At 33.3% G+C, this 23,008-nt stretch overlaps 2 protein-coding genes across 2 annotated transcripts; one reads left to right on the forward strand and one right to left on the reverse strand.

Annotated features, from left to right (window-relative positions):
• Positions 1–133: 133 nt before the first annotated feature.
• Positions 134–9,273, forward strand: LOC117689293 (cytochrome P450 2H2). Its single transcript, XM_034469951.2, has 8 exons — positions 134–623; positions 1,991–2,213; positions 2,536–2,662; positions 4,538–4,682; positions 5,610–5,746; positions 6,136–6,232; positions 6,383–6,589; positions 7,148–9,273. The coding sequence occupies exons 1-8, from the start codon at positions 257–259 to the stop codon at positions 7,342–7,344; spliced, it is 1,500 nt and encodes a 499-aa protein (XP_034325842.2). The 5' UTR covers positions 134–256; the 3' UTR covers positions 7,345–9,273.
• Positions 8,442–20,986, reverse strand: LOC117689292 (N-acetylgalactosaminyltransferase 7). The gene is made up of 13 exons (XM_034469950.2): positions 20,836–20,986; positions 17,972–18,132; positions 16,873–17,065; positions 16,588–16,726; positions 16,327–16,493; positions 13,668–13,875; positions 13,222–13,395; positions 12,974–13,091; positions 12,735–12,854; positions 12,154–12,375; positions 11,826–11,927; positions 11,329–11,454; positions 8,442–10,699 (listed from the first exon to the last, which is right to left on the reverse strand). The coding sequence occupies exons 2-13, from the start codon at positions 18,113–18,115 to the stop codon at positions 10,565–10,567; spliced, it is 1,848 nt and encodes a 615-aa protein (XP_034325841.2). The 5' UTR covers positions 18,116–18,132; positions 20,836–20,986; the 3' UTR covers positions 8,442–10,564.
• Positions 20,987–23,008: the final 2,022 nt, after the last annotated feature.

Here is a 23,008-nt window from a genome sequence, read left to right on the forward strand (position 1 = left end):
TAATGCAAAAAATCACATCGTACTAAGACCAAGGTCGTTACGAACTGAAGATATATAATTACTCAACCCGGATTTCCTATATTTGTAGGAGATAAATGGAGCTTCCGACAGCACCCTTACTTCCTATATGTATTGTATGTAATCAGATCTACGTCTTCAGTAGATACTATAGTCTCACTGTTTATATATAACCGAGGCTCTCTTGTATATCGCTCACCATTCACATCTTGCGTTGCTGAAATCATTTGCATATGCGATGCTGTTCCATATTTTACATTTTGATTTCTTCATCAACCCAATAATTGGACTGTGCTTTGTTTTCGTGGCGTGCTATTTCATCTTTAAGAGAGTCGAGAGTCGTCTACAGTCCCTCCCCGGGCCCACCCGGTGGCCCATTGTCGGAAACATCCCGGACCTGGCGTTTACGCGCCAAACTTATCGCCGTCTGCTGGAGTTTCGGGACAAGTATGGCGACATTGTCCAGCTCAGGCTGGGTCCTAATCTGACCGTGGTGGCAGTGTTTGGACACAAGTATTTGTATGAACTTCTAGTGGAGAATGGGGACAAAACGAAATACAGGCCAAGCTGGCTTCACCTACCGAAAAAACTGTTCGAGGAGACCGGTAAGTCTTATTCTTTATTCATGCAGTAGTGCTTTTGGAGACGAAAGATTTTAAGATTTTCTATTCGTAATGGTGTACGAGTTTACTCGTATATTCACTTACGGTGGAATCATTCTCTAAGTATTTTGGTCGGGGTGTGATCAAATCCAATAAAGCCGAAGGGCTTTATGATAGATTTGATCACGCCCCGACCAAAATTATGACCTCATAATATTCTAAGAATGATTACTTATTACTTATATTTATATAATTCTATGACATTGTATGATTAGATATTTCAATATAAATGAGCATTCCCCACTGATGCCTCAATTATACTTCATTTGAAGTTATGGGTTTTATAGTACAAACTCGATACGTAGTGTTATCACGGGCAAAGACACAGGAAAAATGTAAATGTTAATGCATATCGAAATTTGATATACAAGGCTGTGAATTTGTGGTGAATCAGCTGACTATAGCATTAGGCCCAGGTAGCGTGATGTTTATTTCAGTGTCGGATAAGACCAGTTATCGGGTTAAACAGTGTCAAACTACGCTGTATCAGACTGTATATGGCATATGTATTTGGTTAAGATTTACAGTACCGAGGATACTTTTCTGAAAGCAAGATGTCTATGGAATTGATATTTTAAGGGAGGAAAATCGAGTATCATAGAGCAAATTTAGGTTTTGTTATGTATGTCCACGTATTTTATATCTCAGAGAACTCAACCACTTGCATAAAAAAGCTTGGACATCATATCGCAAACGCAAGAAGAGTCGTCTGAGTTAAACGAAGTTTAAATTGAATTTCTAAACTTTTTTGATTTATACCGGTTAGGTGGGGATGAAATGGGAAATTGGTCTTTCATCGTTCAATTATGTTTGAGGGTATGTTACATTAAAGTTTTAAAATTCAGAGAATTTAAAACTATCTATAACAGTCTAGTTTTAAATTCTCTGAATTTTAAAACTTTAATGTAACAGGTATAAAGGCACATATTTGAAATCAGTTTTCATAGAGTTTTCAAATGAAGGAATATTCCATTAAATGTACTGATACATTTATATCTAGATATATAAATATAGCAGTACTGTAAACCAACTATTATTCGCGACGACTTTATTTCGCGAGTTAACCAAGGTTAACTGGTTCGCGGCAATCAATTTTCGCAACCAAGCCTAATCTACACCTTTTTTTTTAATTCCAACTAAATGGAAATTACTGGTTCGAGAAATTTTCGCGACGATAAGGCTCTCGCGAACCTCGCGAAAATTTCTCGCACGCGGATAAAGTTGGTTTACAGTATTCTCATATTTCTCTGTATACATAACGGACTCTTATTTAGAATCAAACACCCGCTATGCTGTCTTTGTTTAAATAGGTGTTCTGTGGAGCAATGGAGAGGAATGGAACTCTCTTCGAAAGTTTACGATAAACGCTCTCAAGGAATTGGGATTTGGATCTACCATAGAAAACAGAATCCAACAGGAGGCAGGGCACCTCATCAAGGCTATCCAGTCCGAGGGCAAAACGGAAACTGATCTCAAAAAGTTTATTCCAAAGGCTGTTTCAAATATAATTTCTGTGATGGTGTTTGGTGATAGGTAAGTCCGAAGTATCTGGGTTTTTTTCTGGCCTTTTTTTTTAAACGATTCTGATATTTTACTTGCCAGGAAAATGTCATGCAGAACCGGCGCCATTACGAAAATTGGAAATTTGCTGCTTCCAACTAGAGTGTCCCTGGCAAGTAAAATATCAAAATCGTTAAAAGGGTTAGGAAAAACGTCAGATATTTCGGACTAGTTTAAAATTATTTATACATGTACCTATACATGTAGTTCCGTTTTTTTTAAGGAGCTTAATTTTTGCCTCCACTGACATTATGCAATTCATTATATTATGCTACAACACGCATGTTTTATTTAGATTTGAATATACGGATGAAGACTTTTTGGAATTGCTTGAAAACTTAGACTACATATTCACAAATTTTGGTTATCAACAGCCGTCCATTTTCTTTTCATTTATGGAACCGGTGGATTTTTCTGCACAGGTATTAACGCACTATTTGTATTTCTTCAGCTAAGTGTCGTTGTGACAACACACAATTGCGTCTACAAAGCATTTCAAGGCACACAATTATGCTAACACCCGCCACAAAACATGACGGTACACTGTGAAATATTGACACAACTAGCCGACACACTATAACAACTCCACACAACAAGCTGACACAATTACAACACTTCATACAACACGCTGTCACACATTTATAAATTGACACAACACGCCACTACACTGTTGCAACTTCGCACAACATACCGTCACGCTATTACGATCACACAACACACTGTCACATCTTTACAACTTCAAACCCGTCGTCACACTATCACAGCTTCACACAACACTTCATCGCACTATCACAATCACACTTAAGACTTATAACATGCCTTTGTTACTTAACACAGCACATCGTCACTCAATCACAATCCCAAAACACGCCGTCACACCATCACAACTTCACAAAACACGCCGTCACAACTTCTTCACGAAACACTTTGACACACCATCACAACTTTACAAAATTAAACACGCCATCACACTATAACACACCTTCACAAAACATGCCATCCCACTATAACACACCTTCACTAAACGCGCCATCCCACTATAACATAACTTCACAAAACATGTCATCACACTATAACACAACTTCACAGAACACGCCATCCCACTATAACACAACTTCACAAAACACGCCATCCCACTATAACACAACTTCACAAAACACGCCATCACACTATAACACAATTTCAAAGAACACGCCATCCCACTACAACACTATTACAAACCTTCACAAAACACGCCATCACACTATAACACAACTTCACAAAACGCGCCATCCCACTATAACACAACTTCACAAAACATGCCATCACACTGTAACACAACTTCTCAAAACACGCCATCACACTGTAACAAAACTTCAAAGAACACGCCATCCCACTATAACACAACTTCACAAAACACGCCATCCCACTATAACAAACCTTCACAAAACACGCCATCCCACTATAACATAACTTCACAGAACACGCCATCCAACTATAACACAACTTCACAAAACACGCCATCCCACTATAACACAACTTCACAAAACACGCCATAGCACTATAACACAACTTCACAAAACACGCCATCCCACTATAACACAACTTCACAAAACACGCCATCCCACTATAACACAACTTCACAAAACATGCCATCACACTGTAACACAACTTCACAAAACACGCCATCCCACTATAACACAACTTCACAAAAACACGCCATCACACTGTAACAAAACTTCAAAAAACACGCCATCCCACTATAACACAACTTCACAAAACACGCCATCCCACTATAACAAACCTTCACAAAACACGCCATCCCACTATAACATAACTTCACAGAACACGCCATCCCACTATAACACAACTTCACAAAACACGCCATCCCACTATAATAAACCTTCACAAAACACGCCATCCCACTATAACAAACCTTCACAAAACACGCCATCCCACTATAACATAACTTCACAGAACACGCCATCCCACTATAACACAACTTCACAAAACACGCCATCACACTATAACAAACCTTCACAAAACACGCCATCCCACTATAACATAACTTCACAGAACACGCCATCCCACTATAACACAACTTCACAAAACACGCCATCCCACTATAACACAACTTCACAAAACACGCCATCACACTATAACAAACCTTCACAGAACACGCCATCACACTATAACACAACTTCACAAAACACACCATCAGTCCATGCAAAAAACAAATTAAGAAGTGTCGTGTCTACGAAATGCATGTTTAGAATAGATTATACTCCGCTATAAAATAAGGTTTTTATGATTTGTAGATAATATCTGAAAACATGAAAAAAATTAAGGAATATTGTCGAAAGCAAGTCAAATGGCATGAGGAGACTCAAAAGAAGGGAGTGGTTCGAGACTTTGTTGACATGTACTTAGAACAGATTGGTACAGAGAATGGAACATTGTCAGGTATGGTTGACTTATTAGTAAATGTACTTAGAACAGCTGGGTACAAAACTGAATGTGCAGAATCATATTTTTTAAAACTTAAATTAAATCAAATCTTTCTCAATTTAAAGACATACGTATAGAGTCTAAAGCCAATGCAACTGGGGGTCAATTTATAAAAAATCCTAATTTTTGCCCCTTCCCCCACAAAAAATATATATATTTCAATAACGACTCATAAATCTTTGCAAATAAACGTAAAACTTGTGCAAATAAACGATACAAAATGTTCGGGGGAAAAATACGCTCCTTTTGCAAAAAAGAGAAAGATGTTTAATCGCGAAACATTCACAAAACGAAATTTTTTTCGCCATGCTATGCAAATTTGCGTAACGTTCGATACAAGAGTTAGTTAAAAGTTAGTTGCAAAGTTAGTAAAAATAAATCTTCATTAATGATACGACCATAGATTCTCTAGACATTTTTATTTGCATTTAAAAAAGGTTTTTTTTTTTAAATTAAATGCAAGGCTAAGAGTAAGGCTCCTTACTATGTCCCCTTTAGACCAGAATTTAGACCCAATGTCAGGGCTTAGTCGCGTCGCTCAAAACTATTAATTTCGAAAGTTTTGCTTAATGATACGAAACCTTTATTGATTGTTAATCATAATAAATCTCCTTTCTTGGCGTTCGTATTTAAATTGTAAATGCACCTGTATTAGCGAAAATTTGGGGGAAGTAATGCTATTACATTTGCAAAAGATAGCGCCGTTTATTCACGAAAGTTGCACTTTTATTAGAAAACGTTATCTTTTTATTTAATAAACTTGGCTTTGAAATCAAGCGTAATAAGCTTTGAAACAAAAAATGCAGATTTATTTTGAATATTTTAATGAGGCACTAGTACATCTGATCATGTTTGGCTAATTCGTGCGTTCCCTCTTTGCAGAGAGGAGTATGTTCCAGATTATATTTGACCTGTACGCGGCAGGGACCGAGACCTCCTCCACGGGCCTACTATGGATAGTCCTTTACCTCATTAAGTACCCCGTGGTCCAAACCAAGTGTGCAGCGGAGATCAAACGAGTAAGACCACGGGACCACTAGCACATTTAACAGAATCTCAATGTTTATGTCTAATGAATATTAGTCTAATACTAAACATTGAATTTTTTGTAAGGAAACCATCATAAGGTTCCTAGATCAATCAAAAATAATGAAGTTCTTTAAGCACGTGTTCTGGTGTCTAGAATTATACAATTTTCCGACAAAAAATTCTCTCAGTAGGGAAATAAAAACAAGTACTCCCCATTAGATTTCCAAGAATTCACGTTTGTTAATATGGTATCGTGAGTTAGTCTGAACTCTCATTTCTTTTCATGCTTAATTAGATATTAGTTGTCATTCGAATCTCTGTAGACTGTTGTAAAACGATGATGGGATTAAGATATTATAGTACATTATCATGTTGACAGGTGATTGGTCTTGATACAACAGTGCAATTTTCTGACAAAGAGAAATTACCTTACGTTACAGCGACAATCAATGAAGTACAGCGGATATCAACATTAGGTACAACCCAGTATACATTAGCTTATATTTTGATCGAAAGTTTTCTAATAAAAACTTTACTCCATCCAATGTTTTACGAATTTAGATTTTATATAACAAATTAATACCAATTAAAGGAAACTGAGCATACCAATATCATATCTCTTTTAGGTGCGTTGAGTCTTCCGAGGTCAAGCTTAGAGGATGTAGAGATTGATGGAAAAGTCATTCCAAAGAATTCCGTCATCATCCCACATATATATTCCGCTCACCATGACAAGACCGAGTGGCAGAAACCGGAAGAATTCAAACCCGAGCGCTTCATAGACAAGGACAGACATATCATCAAACACAAGGCATTCTATCCTTTCTCTATTGGTAAGAAAGTAGATATCACAAATACAAAAAACATTCTATCCATTCTCTATTGGTAAGAAGGTACTTATCACAAATATATGTACTCAAAATTTATCCATTCTCTATTTGTAAGAAAGCAGATATATCAGAAATACATACAAGATTCAATCAATTCTCTATTGGTAAGAAAGCAGGTATCACACATACTTACAACATTTCATTCATTCTCTATTGGAAAGAAAGCAGAAATCACACTTAAACCATTCTATCTTTTCTCTATTGGTAAGAAGACATATATCACAAATACAAAACATTCTATTCCTTTCCTATTTGTAAGAAGAGAGATATTACCAACTCAAAGCATTCTACTTTTTCTCTTGCTAAGAAAGCAAATATCATACACACAATCTTTCTCTGTGTTTGTAGTTAGATTGACTTGAACTGTTTTCTTATAAATATTTAAAAGAAATACTTTTTAAATGTAAATAAATAAACTGGGTAATCTTCTCCGATTCATTTTTAATACACTGTATTACATTGGATGCTTCTACCTGTTAGCTTTGTTTTTCTCACACACAGGTCCTCGTGCCTGTCCTGGTAAACAACTTGGAGAGATGGAGATGTTTATCTTTACTGTTTCTCTGTTGCAAGAATTTGAATTCAAGTCAGTTATCCCCCCTGATGACCTTGACATTGAGGGGCTCCAGACAGGGGTAACTCTAGTACCTGCCTCATATACAGTCAAAGTCAACAGTCGCCACAAGATTACACATTGACTATTGACAAATTAAAGAAAATACAGAGGAGGCATATAATATTGGTTAATGTTAACCTCAGAACCAGCCAGATTCAATATGATAACCCAGTATTTTAAAAATAAATGGCAAAAACTGGTGAGAATTTTTCATAGAATCTTTTAAAAGCCATTTTATTAATTACATCCAAAAAAATCCTCATAGGCTTGCACCCTTAAAACACAAAGTATCAAAATGAACTGTAAAGAATTTTTTCTGAAAATAAAAGGAAACATCACCATTACAGGCACGTACCATCAGGGGAGGAGCACTTTCAAAAAACAATGCTATGTGCCTGCATTAAAACTATTATCAATAAAAACTCAAAGATTTGTTTCATTTTTATATACAAACATGTATATTGTTTTATGTCTACCAAGTAATGCACACCTCAATCTGTGAACAATCATCTCAGATTAGATTCTGTGTGCAAACATCACCTTAAAGCTGTCATATCAATGAATAGATATAGACATATAACTTAAAATAAAAACAAACTGATATTGTATGCCATCAATGCAAAACAACTATTACACAAGTGACCCAGTCACTGACCATTTAATATAAACAAAAGTAATTACTGAATTTTTCACATACATATCTAGGTGTATATGGTAAACTATTTCATCTAGATGCAATCAAATTTGAATAAGTTTACAACAGAATTTCAAATAATAATTTTTTTTTATATAATTTAAAGCAAACAAACACATATATACATAAAAGATCTCTATAATTGGTGTAATAAGTAGCAACATAACAAGAAGGGAATAACAGATTCAACAAATGATTGTAAAGCAGTTCTTGTATTGGTAAATAGAAATATCTATCTGTGCGATGTCATGGTACAAATATATAAATACACATTTAAATACAAATTTCATGCATGTTAGCAGTGGCAAAATCTCACCAAATTCAGACAAAACACAATTAAACGCATATATAAATTTAAGCTTACTTAGAAATTAAACAATCAGTTGTAATAAATAATTAAATAGAAAAAAAATGACCATAATTAATTCAAGTGCATGTACATGTATAACCTTCAGTGAGCAAAAATATACTGTTTTTGAAACAAATTTTTCTGAGTAATAATATTTATTGATGATGCAATCCTAACCTGTATTCTGGACTGGGGTGATAAAATATAGCAATGTACACACTAACCAACACCACATGAAAACATCAGAGTAACAAATGGAATGATACATCTATCAATAAGTATGTTTTGAGGTGTGCCGGTCATAATGCACTGTACCCACATATTAACTTTAATAAGGTGTATAAAGCAACAACAAAAAATGTAGATTAAAATGAAACCATTGATACAGATTAGAACCCAAATTATCATTTGAGGAAACAATAATTATCCTAATAATTTCCAATACAGATACCTACGAGGATACAGTATGTATATTTACAAATATGATTTTATTTTTATTTTTAAGTGTAGTATAATAAACTGACAGATTTTGATTTTTCACAAATTTTGGAATTATGGTACTTCTGGAAACATGTGGATAATTTTTCATCACTCTTAAAATTACAAAATAAGCAAGACCCCTTGGAACCATTCATGTATAAGTAGATACAACATCCACCTAATCTTCATCATGTTTAAGTACACATATTTTTACAAGTCTTGATTTGTACACTGTTCTCTCCGTGGATATATCTAAAGTAAGATTTCCGCAGCTTAATTGAAAGACTCTTTCATTAATATTGACAAAATTGTAATAGAATGGAATGTTTTCTCTTAATGCTGATCAACAGAGTCTGGGGCTTGCTTTTGCTCACTACATTGTCCAGAATGTGGACTGACTAGAGGGATTCTATGAGAGACAGGGCTGTAAAAACATTAGACTACAACCAAAAATTTAAAAAATGTTGGGAATGAAGGGGTTTAATAAAGCAATATGAGCTGCAATTTTCATGCTGATTTTTTTTTCACAAAAATATTATTTTCTACTAAAATGATAAAAAATATCATTATTTATTTATGCTAGCCATATTTTTGTTGGAAAAGCTGTTAAGGAGCCTTAATTGAAGCAAACTTGAATTTTGTCGTCCTGTACAAAAATTGAACTTCTATATATTCCTTAGAAGAGAGAACTTTCTTCTGACAAAAATAAATGATTTTTTAAAATCTTATTTATCATAAAAGTTTAAGTTACATGCAAACTTAGCATACTAGCAGGGTTTTGCAGCAAAATAAAATTCTAAGAAATACAGCTCATATTGCTTTAAAAAGAAATGATTTCTCAGCTGTGTGAATCATTTTTACCAATTCAATCAGGTAAAAGTTTACAATTTACTTTAAATACTAGGGTAAGCATGCAGTCTATAAGAATGTATTATATACAGTTAAAGTTCTTTGTACATGTACATTAATTTTGTTAGTTGAAATATTTTGAATATTTCTCACAATCTGGCTACTTACTGGTACCTTTTGAGGATCTCAAAACATCTTAAAGTACTTTATTGCTATATGTTTTGTATAATATTTCGTTTCTGACTCCTTTACCCTTCTCTCCAATGTTTTACTCAGTCAAATATGAGGAAAAAAACTGTCAAATTGAAATTTTACTCCATTTAATTACCGGTATAATATCTTAAAATGCATTTTTTAAAACTTATCACCAGAATTCCCTTTTCTTGTGAGAAAACTTTAAAAGCACCAAACCAAAATACATGTACACATATATTTACATTCATTTGGTAAATGTAATATGTTGATGACTTTATAAAGTTTCTAAAAATCACTTCATGATGAATAACTTTTGTTGCATGTTTGAGTCAAATGTTTTGGGTACACTTATGAACATGGCAAGAAAAAATGAATTTTACATGATCATCTCAGATCTGTCTTAAACATCCCATTCATAAATAAATGCAAGAGCAAAAAATTGATATGACTTCCTAGACTTGCACAATATAACTTTGAGACTATTTTTACATATGAAAAATAATGTATAACAATAATTCTACTGATATCAGGTATAGGCCTATAATATAAAATCTAACCACATAATGTATCACATAAACCCAACAAATCAATTCTCAGCTGTAACGCTGGACTCCATTTTACCATTCACAAATCCAGTTGATTAATACTCCTCTGCTCAGGGGAATGCACATCAAGCCATGCGTATATATTTATCTTGCTTGTTTTTTGTAAGAGCGATGTTTTCTGTCACACCAGCTAGTGCTTCCAGGAGTAGGTTTCCGTGACCGCCCAGCTCTGAGTGTCTCCCCCGTTGCAGGGCATCAGTGTGAGTTTCCCGTTGGTTCCATCTAGGCACTTGTTGTGGTGGGTATTCTTAATGACTCCACTACCCTAAAGGTGAAGATCAATTCAATACTTTTATTATGGAAGCTCAGTATTCAACAACTTTATAACATACAGAGTAAAATTTTACAATATACCAGTCTGCATGAAAATTCATGCACAGTATCCACAAATAAGCTGGCTTTCAATTTTCAATCATCAATAATGTAGATTCCTAAATAAACGTGAGGAGTTAATATCTGAGTAAAATTGCAAGAAGCACCTGTCACAGATTTAAAAATATCACCATTATTCTTCTGAACTAAATGAAATAATAATTTGGCAATTTTGATTTGATATAAACAGGTCGGGATTGCGAAATTAACTTACTGCATAAAGAAAATGAATCTTCGGTACTAGAACATGCATACTAACTCAGGGTAGGCCTTATCAAGCTGAATTTAGCCTTATACCGTGTATCCTGTAATCACTTTTTTCGCGGTCTCTGTTAAATCGCAAATAATTGAATTTGCAGAAATTATATACTGTATCGTTTTCTATAACAAACTTTTTAAAAATGACTGACGCAAATTTTAAAATATTACAGATTTTCCCAATTTTCGCAAATTTTGTGACGCGAAAAAAAACGGATATACGGTAATAAACATGATAATAAATACTACAAGATCCTGATTTACCTCGTCATAGTCCCAGGGGCCCACTGGCTGGACATCACAGTACGCCACATGGAGGGTGTTCCCATTGGGAGATTCGATACATCTCTCCCCAACTCCTATCTGTCCCTTTGTATTGATTCTGAAAAGCTGGAACAGAAAGATTCTTTGAAATACTCTGTATAATTTTCTCATTATTTGTGATTTACATGTTCTAAATGCAGTGTATCTCTCTACAAACTGACAAATTCTACAAGTTGTAGAGTTTGGACACCTTTGGAAAAGTGAAAAGCATTACAACTTTTTTAATTTCACAGTGTTTGTAGTTGAAGTCTTTTTTTCCAAACATTAAGCTATCAAAAATATTGTTTTGTCATACCAGCATCTTATAGAACATGTAATGTTCAAATGAAAAACAAAAGACACACGTACATGTATGTAATGAATGAGGAACTGAACCATGCTGAAATGGACCAAACGAGGAAATGTTGAAGTTTATTTTCATGGAACATAAGAAGTACCTGACTCCCTCCAAAGTGGTGACAGTAGCTGAGTCCTATTGCCCCTCCCCCCACAGCCTGTCCCATGGTGTCCATGCAGGAAGTACCTTTCTTTAGTTTGACCTACAAAACAAACCAGCCAATCAAAACAGAATCAATAACATAAAATTTGTTGTTGTTTTTTTAAAGACGTATTTTGATATTACCAATATATATCATACTAGACAAATGTAATGCCACTTTTACTAGTAGTTGCACAGAAGAATAAATGTATTGGATATTTTAAAAATAGCGCAAACAGTTATTGTTATTGATACTCCACTTATACCAGTAGAATTCACTTTCTTACCTCCCCCCATGCTTTATTGGGTGGCAGTTTGGGAAACCTTTCATACACCTCATAGGCAACATTCTCCATGAACCACTTGAAGTCTTTACACTTGTGTTCCTCCTTGAACTGTATTTGTTTACTGATGTCCCCCACAGGGTACCCCCTCACGCTGGGCTCCCGGGTGTAGAAGTACTCACGGTGTTCTCTGTCCAACCAAACCTCCACCACTCGCATGTAATTCTGTCCACAACAAAATCATGTCAAGTATGATACAACTTGTGCTTAAAATCACCAAACCAAAAATAAACACTTGTGAAATACTTTTGAAAAAAGATTATGGATATGGGCCAAATTCAAAATATAGTACTTGAATTTGCATCTTGCATCACCAAATCACTATTACGTATACATGTACTAAAATACACTATGAGATATTTTGAGATATAATGGAGAAATAAAAACAAGGTCAAATGTGAGCTTTAACTTTCAAATTCATTTGACAAAAGCATAAAGGCATATTTTGAAATATTCCAACTAAATGGGATATGTATATCAATTAATGAAAAAGAAAATCTTCATTTTGTAACACATAAACTTACGAGACTGATGACGGGAATTTTGACATCAATTTTGCCAAATCCATAAGGCATATGATTCCTGTAAACATGACCAACTCGTGAGCAAGGCACCCACTCAATACTGCCACCGCACTGCCAGATCTGAAAGTCACAGAAACCTCTCACATCAAATATCTTAGACAAATTGAATATCAAAGAAAAGAAATACTCTAATACTTTTAATACTTCTGGACTACAATAGAAATGTTACATTAGCATACCTTGAAGGATAACTCAAAATTTTCTCCACCCCAGATTTTTAATCCTGGATCATAAGCTCCAAGCTCAAAGAAGTATTTTCTGTCCATAGCAAAGAGTCCCCCAGCATGGGTAGGAGATCTGTGATGAAAAAGTCATGATTAAATCATATGCCATTGGTCACAACTCCATGAAAAATATACCTGCATGCATTGTATATTGTTAGTGAGCTCGAAATTAATTTCATTGGCAGTAATGACAATTTTCTTACTTGTAAGGTTCACTGTGGTGTTTTCGCCTCTTAAGCTCTCTGTCTGGGACGACACTCTCTTTGTATAAAAATCCCCACTCAAAAATCCCTCGATGATGCTGGGCGCCATACACCGGGTGATAACGGAAATTATCCCAGTCTATTCCATCAATGGTAGGTACAGCCATGATGGTCCTGAGAGATGAATGATTATAAAAATAATGATTATTTTTAAATAGAAATCCCATTTAAAGTTTTGATAGCAATATAAGTTATTCTCAATTCCAATCTAGTTTTGACCTTTTTTAATGTAAGCAATGGTCATTATCTGAATTGCAGCTGAAATCTTTTAAAAAAGTCAATAAAATCAAGGTAGTCAACTGTGCAAAGTTGTTTTGATTGTTAAACTATGAGCTTGTAGTTTGCACAAGAGCAGTGTCAAAAGTCGGAGAGAATTTAGCATTTACCTGTCATAGCGAATTCTGGCTAACAAGGGAACCAGCCAATTACGGTTACATTCACAATGGGCATCCAAAAATACAATCACATCGCCTGTTGCTAATTCAGCACCCCTTGTTCTGGTACCTATCAGCCCGAGGCGCTCCTTGTTTCTGTACAGTTTCACTAAACCATTGAACTGTTTAATGTATTCTTCAAGTCTTCCTTTCAAGTGTTCTGTAAATAGTGACAAAAACATGATGTTGCAGTTACTTAAGAAATAAACAACGTTATTTAGTGAACATGGCGTTATGAATAGCAATTGCTCTGTTGGCATATTCCAGGATGCGCGCTAGCGCATCATGGAAAATATGCCAGCAGAGCAGTTGCTATTCATAACGCCATGTTCACTAAATAATCGTTGTTTATTACTTATATTTGCATTTTACCACTCGCAAATACCCTGTATTAGCCTAGACCTTGACATTTAGCTATTACATCAAAAGTAAACATTCAGACTGTAATGTATCTTTTTAATTCACATAGATTTGTTAACAGAATCAATGATATGTTATAAAAGTAATTCCTTTAAAATGTTATCAAAAACATGTTTTAAAATTACATGTAAATACGTCAATTTTAATGGAGTTGGAGAAAAACACATGATGTATCGTATAGTGGTTTAAATCTATAACGTCATGGAAAAGTATATATAACGTTACACCTTTATGACGTCATAGTATACTGACAGAGCAATTGCGATTATAGAGAAATAATTGCAGCTCCTCCGTATGGGCTTACAGTGGGAAAGAACAATGGAAATGCAAATATATAACAATATTGCTATGTTTATAAGGCCAAAAAAAATTAATCATTAGTTTCTCGGGCCAAAATTTTGAAATTTTGATGAGGCAGGCAGATTTTTTTTTTTTCTTTTTTTTTTTAAAGGACAAAATTTACAGAGATGGTAACCCATATTTTATGATTTATTCATCAAGCTGATACATTGGCTAAGTTTAAATATTTCTTTTAATTTGTTCTTTTTAGTTTAAACTGTCTCTGTTTCCTTTTCAAAGGTTAAGTTTTTGCAGATGAACAAACAATGACAAATGGTGTGTGCCCCTGCTTCATTTTGCAGCCCATCTTTCCCCTCCACAGTAATAACACAAGTCTAAACTGAAATAGGGGACTTCTTATGGCATTTCACTAGCTGAATTTGCCATATAAAAATTTATCAAATAAAGCCTTCTTATTAATCTTTATTGCCTTGAGGACAGAAATCAAGGAAAAGTAAATAAGCCATCAAAACATTTTCAAACAATAGAATTGTCCTTTAATCCTGCTACTAGGCAATATCAGAGGCTTCAATTTCTGAAGATAACAGAAATTTCAGTGGTAGTGTTAACAGGGACCAACATAGGGCAAATTTAGTTTATGGAGACTTCACTTCTGAAATTTTCCCTCACAGAAAGATAGGGAGAAGTTTGAGAAATTAGGTGGACTTCCATTCTTTGACAATGGCATAATGCTAAAGATAATATTTGTATACACAGATTCAACCGTAATTTAAATTGGATTAGAAGCAAGTCAATTAAATATAAAAATAACTCCTAAAAAAAATTAAAATCTTATCCAATTTTTTAAATTTAATTTATAAGGTGTATTCATACATTTTGTAGATGAAATGTTTCGTAATTGTGTTGGCTAAATGACAAATAAAACCAGTCTATGTGTTTCAGTGTATTTTTGAGGTATTAGTCAAACCCTTTGACCCAATTACTACCGTCATATAGTTGGATCTGTTTAACTTTAAAGATAACTGTAGACAAACGGTTTTATGATTATTTTAGCATTAACTTGGCAAAGTTATTTACTAATTACAAGTTACCAACTAATTAAAATATCAGCACCTTAAGTTTGAACATCGGTCGTAATTTTCAGTGCACAGTAGGGGCCTAAGTGGTTGCATCAACCTTATTTATAACCTCTAAAGATAAGACAGTCGCTAGTTATTAATCACAATAGAGGTTAATTTAGGCTATGAAAGTGTCTTTTGAATTAGATAATTATCATTTTATTGCATTAGGGGTTAACTTTCACGATCGTGAAATCAGAATAAAGGGCAACTTCAACCTCACTTTCTGAGGAAATTCTGGCGAAGTTACCGGCCACAAAGCGAGTACTTATATTTACATAAACTTGTATTTAGCCCAAGTAGCCCCCTAGGTTTGTCACTGGGTAGATGTGTCAGATAAAATAACGTTTTCACTGACAGAGACAAGCATTTATTCTCAGCGTTTGTTTACATTGATTCCATAGTAGAGAAAACCGATAATGATAAGATATGAAAAATCCGGAAAAATAACGATAAAAAAGTTTGATGCGGCGATAATTTTACTGATGCGGCGGTGCCTGAGAAACAAATCATTAATTTTTTTTGGCCTAATAACATTGATTTCATATAAATTTTACAAAATATGAATAAAAATGGGAGTTCATAGACATTAATGAACTCAGATGATAAAAAGCAGATTTATAACTTCTATATGTGTGTTATATGTAGCTGATCAAAAACATAATACATGAACAGGCATGAGCTCAAAAGATGAAAGAAACTACTTGACTGCTAAAGTGACCTCTGAGACAAATGAATTTACTATATTCATCATACCAGTCAGAATGCTTTACCTTTGTCACTGAAATCGTCCACCATGACAATCTCATGCAGGAACTGTTTAGGGGACATCTCAATGACACTGTGTACTGTCCTCATCAGGGTAGACCATCCTTCATTGTGGAAGACCAGGATGACACTGGCAGTGGGCAGGTCCTCAGGGTAGTGCCAGTACTTACACCTAGAAGGAAGAGGTCAAGGGTCAAGGTCATAGTCATAACAATACTATAGTTACATGTGATTAGTGACAAGATAAAAGTAAAATACAAGCTTACTCATCTAGTCTGGTGTCCTGGATGGTTCTGTTCATGGAAATTTTGTCACTGTTTATCATGTTGAAACCAAACTCTCTAATAGACTTGTCTGCCCTTGATCTCTCCTCCATACCTGTGTGCACTGGTTGGCCATTTTCACCTTAAAGAAATCCAAGTTTAGCATAAACACTGATATGAAAAAATACATTTACAATATTCAGCACTGTTCATTTTTTGTCAACTGGGATTAATATCCCTAAATGAATATAAACATAAATCATAACAATATATGAACATCTTTAATACCTGGTCCACTTCTGCTTGGGTAATTTGGCTCAAAATTTCCTAGGATGCCTGTTTTGAGGACGGCTTCTGGTCCATGGGTCGGTTCAGCTATCGCCATTTCCACAGCCCCTCCTCCCCCTTCAGCCAGCGCAGGTTTCTCCATGACATTCTGTAAGTTCTTCTGTTGTCGCTTCTTTTCTTGGTATCTAGCAACCTACACACACAAGAGAAAAATGGAAGTAAATATGAGTCTGAAATATTATGAAGTATGTCATACCTAAAGAAAAGCAATACACGATGAGAAGTTAATGTAAATTGAAATGAAATTATCCACTTTCTAGCATGTCATAAAAATAAAAACATCTTTAACGATCTCCAATCCTCAGCAATGTTCAATAACTCTAAATTATTGAAACATTTTTTATCCGTACCATAAACCTGCTATTTAAACAGAAAAATTTAATTTATTAGTTATCGAGTGCTAATATTATGCTTAGCCATTCAACGAACTGCCTGACTTAGTGGCTCAATGGAGACCTATTACCTAGAGGTAGAGGGGTTCCAGCCATCGTTGCACTAGTACAACATTTACATTTTTTTCTTTTTTTATCTCAACTTGTAGATGTTATTTATTTATTTATTTATATTCATCGTGGCCAGAATTGCAATAACTTCGTAAAATGCATGGATACTATCAAAAAATTTCTTTTTATTTTATTTCATTTATATATATATATATATATCATGAAAGATAAATAACATTTTTAGGATAAAAAAATACTTTGAGGCTGAGGATCGGAGAACCTTAATTCAAATGTCGCAATTTTCATGATTCCCTGTGTAAATACTTTTCAAGATGTTTTTAATTTCACTAATCAATATCTTCATTATGAAATTAATAATTGTGATTATGAAAAATCTTCATGCATTACATTATTACATTATTTTTCTTTGGAATCAGGTCAAGTTACTGTATTAATATAATTAAATGCTTTGAGAAAAATAATTAAAGTATTTTGTGGAATATCTATTACATTTAAGAGCATCTGTAATGGCGACCTAGAGTACACAGCTCAATATTCACTGAAAATTGCCCATTCAAAACGTGTAAAAAACCTACCCTGAGTTTTTTCTTGACAACTTCTGGATCTTCTTCATCTGCTGGACGATCAAAGTGGTGCACTATCAGAGGAACCACAATAATCAGTGTGACCACCACAATACCCAACTTCACAATTGCTTGTCTTCTGTATCGAAGCCTCATTGAACTTCTGATGTGATCTATTTATGAATAAATAACATATTATGAGATCAAATAAGTAACTAATGTAAATTTTCAACTACTAAACATATACTTGGGGCACATGTTTTATTCTAGGAATAGGTATCGCCAAAAATTTTGTATTACGATATCATTAAGATATTTAGAAAATTTCATTATGAAATAATTAAACACAACAATTCTTTGATTTATAAGCAATATTCCTTTACTTTAACGTTAATCTTCTAAATAAATACAAAGTTAATCATTATGTATATGTGTTTATATATTATATTTATTACATTTTTAGCTCAATATATGGTGGATTTCACTAAAGTAATAAAATTTTGATATTACACTGTGTATTCTTACACGGCGTGATGTCATAAACTCACAATTAAACATTACGTAGGTTTATGCGGTCGATTGACTTAAAACGAAAAAGCAAAAAAAAATAAAAATCAGTTTAAGTGTGGATTTATAAATGTGAACATTTAATTCTGATTTATTTTTATTTTTTTATGAATCGATAAAATATGTTTGAACCTGAAATGTTTGTTTGTTAATCTACAAAGAACTTTTTCTTATATGGGTAAAGTTGTTGATGTCTGGTAGTAGATGTGTTGTGTTGCTCACGATTATAATTTTTGCAGAGAAAATTGATGTTTAACAAAAGACGTTGGTAAAACATGTGATAAAAAAGAATCTCTCATGATTTACAATGGTGTATGATTTTTATATGAATAATTAAGACTCGGAGGGCAGAAAACACACAACTCGGAAAATCATATACCATCGCAAATAATGAGAGATCCTAATTATAACCATTCATATAAAAATCAAACAGCACACAACAAATAACAAGCAAATAAAATATAAATTCTAATATATTCAAACTCAAATTTTAAAGTATGGTCGATGAAATAATTTATATCAGGAATTTTTAAACAATATATGAAAAATAATGGTATTTTGGTTCCCGTATCGCAATACGTATCAAGCGACAAAAATCAAAATATACCAGTTTACTGCTAAAATCGCACATCACTATTATAATCATACTTAATTTACAGTGATTACATCAATATTTAAGAAACTACAATTATTAGGTTTCTGTTCAATATTCGAAAAATTGTTCACAGCAATATGATTGTTCATTAAATTCTTCTCTTTAAAACTGCAAATTTAACAACTACCAGTGATTGGGAAGGACCTGCGCCACACGCCAAAGTCGCATTTAAGTGAAAAATGGCGCATTAAATCAATTATCCTAAGCACCGAAGTGCGCATTCAAACTTCTCATCTGCAACAACAGCTTTAACGATGTCCGCTGGAAAGATACTTTGTACGACTTGCCTAATTCCTTTTTTCGGTCTCAAATACATTCTTTCCAAAACATTAAATCTCATTTGTCATGTTTGTTAGAACCAAAATAAGCAATCAATAAAACGTTTCCTGTCATTTACCTGTTTACACGTGGTCTTAAACAAAATCATTCTGGAATTTCATTCAAAAGAAAAGTTAAAGTTGCCCTGTATTCTGAGTTCTCAATCGTATAAATTAACCACAAATGCAATAAAATGATGATTATCTTATTGAAAAGACGTTTTCTAAGCCTCATTTAACCCCTGTTGTGATTAATCAATACTCGTGACTGTACGTCTTATCATGCTTATCGTTAGGGATTATGAATACGGGTGATGCAACCACATACTGTGCATTGAAAATTACAACCGAGGATTATTACTTGAAAGCGTTGATACTATAATTAGTTGGTAACTTGTAATTATTTAGTTAATAACTCTGCCAAATCAATGTTTAAATTATAATAAAACCTGTTTGCTAAAAGTAATATCTTCAAAATTAGAAGTTGTAATTGGGTCAAAGGGTTTGACTAATGCCTCCAAAAAACATAAAAGTACAGACACTGATTTTATTTGTCATTTAGCAAACACAATTACAAAACATTTCATCAATAAAATGTATAACTACATCAAATAAATTAATTTAAACAAATTGAATAAGTTTTAAATATTTTAGAAGTTTTTTTTTTAATGACTCGCTTCTAATCCAGTTTTTTTGAAAATTATTATATATCATCATTAGCTTTATATGCTGAATGCTTGGAAGACTCTCTGATTTCTAAAACTTCTTCCTATTTTTCTGTTTATAATAGGGAGAAGTGAAGTCTCCCTAAAAATTTGCTCTAAGTTGGACTGTGATAATTTCTATTTCTTTTTTTTTTACATGGCCCAAATGAATAAATAGATGGCCCATTAAAATTATTACCTGTGGGGCCATAGTCCCATTGACATTATTGGACTTCCCAATCACTGCAACTACATGTATCATATCAACTAAAATTGATGCTATGGAATTCTAATAAAACCATGGTCATTCCTCCAGTAGATAGATCAATATTTTCTTGACACATAATCTAATTTGAAGTCATCATTATGGTATTTAACATACAATAATGATAACAAAATATAATTATTGGACACAAGAAAAAAATAGATGTATACTGATATAAGAAATGATGAAACTACATATTTCTAGGACAATTAATTTGTATATTTTTGTAGTAAGATACATGTTTTTGGAGAAAATACAGGATTAACAAAAAATAACAGGTGTTTGCTGACACTGGCACGTCAACGTGGCCACCGCCGATAGGGAAATGCTAACGAGGTCACGACCGACAGACTTGTTGAATTACGCACCTTCACAAAAAGTTTCTTCAAAATTGGCTACCCCAAGCTCCTTTGTGCAAGCTACAATGAAGCACAAACCCGCATCTAATCTTTATGCTTCGCTGTTTTAAAAACTTTAACTTCTGGAGAAACGTAAAAATCAAACCGGAAGTTAACGTGCTGAACAAAAAACCAATGACTGTCATTGTGAAGAATATATTTTTCCGAATATATATATAAAAAAAAAAGACACGATTTGATATCAAAAATTTTGTTTTCATTTTTTATGTATAAAATGGTTTACTGGCGCATTTTAAATGATTGGCCAAAATATTGAATGTTTAAGTCAAGTTACAAGCGAGATACAGAGGTCAGAAATCATTGTAATGTAAACAAATTAAACTCGAGTCTTATGGCTGTTTACAAAATATAATTTTGAGAATTACCATTTCTTAGAGAAAATGACTTGTAAAAAAAACAATTTAAACTAATTCAATATCTTCATAAATATAATTATCAACAAAAGAAAGTTATATTTTATTGAAACTTACACCAATACAACACATATGTAAACAGTGACAATAATCGAGCTTTGTTTACAAAACAAAGAATTATGAACTTGTATCTTGCTTATAACTTGATAGTTGACATTCAAATTTTAACATAACATTATGAACTTCTATATTTATCATAATAAACATTGAAAATGGAAAAATAAAATTTCCAAAATTGCTATATTGTAACCCTCAATATTTTATGATATTTTTTGAATTGGCACAAATTTAACCTCGTAACATAAACAATCGAACTAGCGACCTTTACATATCATACAGTATATAAAAGACTGATACTTTCTACTGAATTTTTTTGAAACGTATTCCCCAAATGTATGATATCTAGGTATATATCTACACGCGCATCCAAAAAATAAATAAATAGATAAATACTCTATAGATAATAAAACGTATCGATTTTGTTTCTATGTGTCTTTAAATGCATTGCATACATAGGAAGTAATTTCAAAATAATTCACAAAGACATAAATATAATTATAATATATCATATATATTTAGGCAATATTTTTAATGTTCGTCATCTTACTTTACGACATATTTAAGAAATGCATGTCATTTAAAAATCTGTATCATTGTCGTTATACATTTCAAATGCTTCTATAATAAAAAACATTTTTTTTTGTTAGAAGAAAGGAACTTTATTAATGAATTCGAATAAAAAACAAGAATCGGCAAAACAATCGAAAAGGATGTCTAATGACTTTGAATTTATTTACTTGATATTTTTATTCAGAACTTTGATGTTTCGTACGCCGGTCTATTTGCGATAGTTTACGTTTATTCTTGATAAGGAACGTAACGTTATACAGTATAAATCCTTTTATTTTTTTGCAAAATATGCATTTTTGGGAGTTGATTTTAATCAACTCTCCTATGCAGTTACTCAGACAAACCGAATGTGAAACAGTGTTTGGACCTCAGCACAAATCATTGCTGCTGACAAGACTTAGTTCTTGAAAATAATTGATAACTTCGATGTAATGTATGCTAAAGCATTGTTTTTCAAGGAAACTTATTTATAAATACCTTGAAAATAGTCCGATTTTAAATAGTACGAACAATTTAAATATTTTTTGTAGTCGTATGTATTCCCTCGCCAGAGTTTAATAAAGTCTCGTTCAACTCGACGCTCGGCTGTCTCCGTAAATCCTTGTCGGAGATTTACGGTGTCAGCCGGGCGTTTGGTTGAACGAGACTAGAGTTCAATATTGCTTTGATCCATACAATTTTCGAGAAATATTTCTATTACTGATACATAGTTTGACTGAATTCATTTTATCTTTAAATATTATTTAACATGATTTGTGCTGAGGTCTCGACATTCTTGTCGAAAAAGTACAAAAATTCATTTATAAAAAATGTGCGTAATTCAAATTAGAAACTACATACATGTACTTGTCATACAAAATAACATATCATTGATTTGAAAATAAATAAACATCGACAAAATCAACTCCCGTCAGTTATTCAGTACTTTGATTAAAATAACTCCCTTTCAGAAGCTAACTGAGAAAAATACTTATTGGGTAAAAACCCACACGGTGCACGAAAACTTTTCCATCTTGTCCAGGTTAGCGATAAGACCCACGAGCCTGTTGTCGAACTGACCCGTCAGGTCAACTGTGCAC

The sequence above is a fragment of the Magallana gigas genome, chromosome 6 (assembly GCF_963853765.1).
Source record: "Magallana gigas chromosome 6, xbMagGiga1.1, whole genome shotgun sequence".
Lineage (NCBI taxonomy): Eukaryota > Metazoa > Mollusca > Bivalvia > Ostreida > Ostreidae > Magallana > Magallana gigas.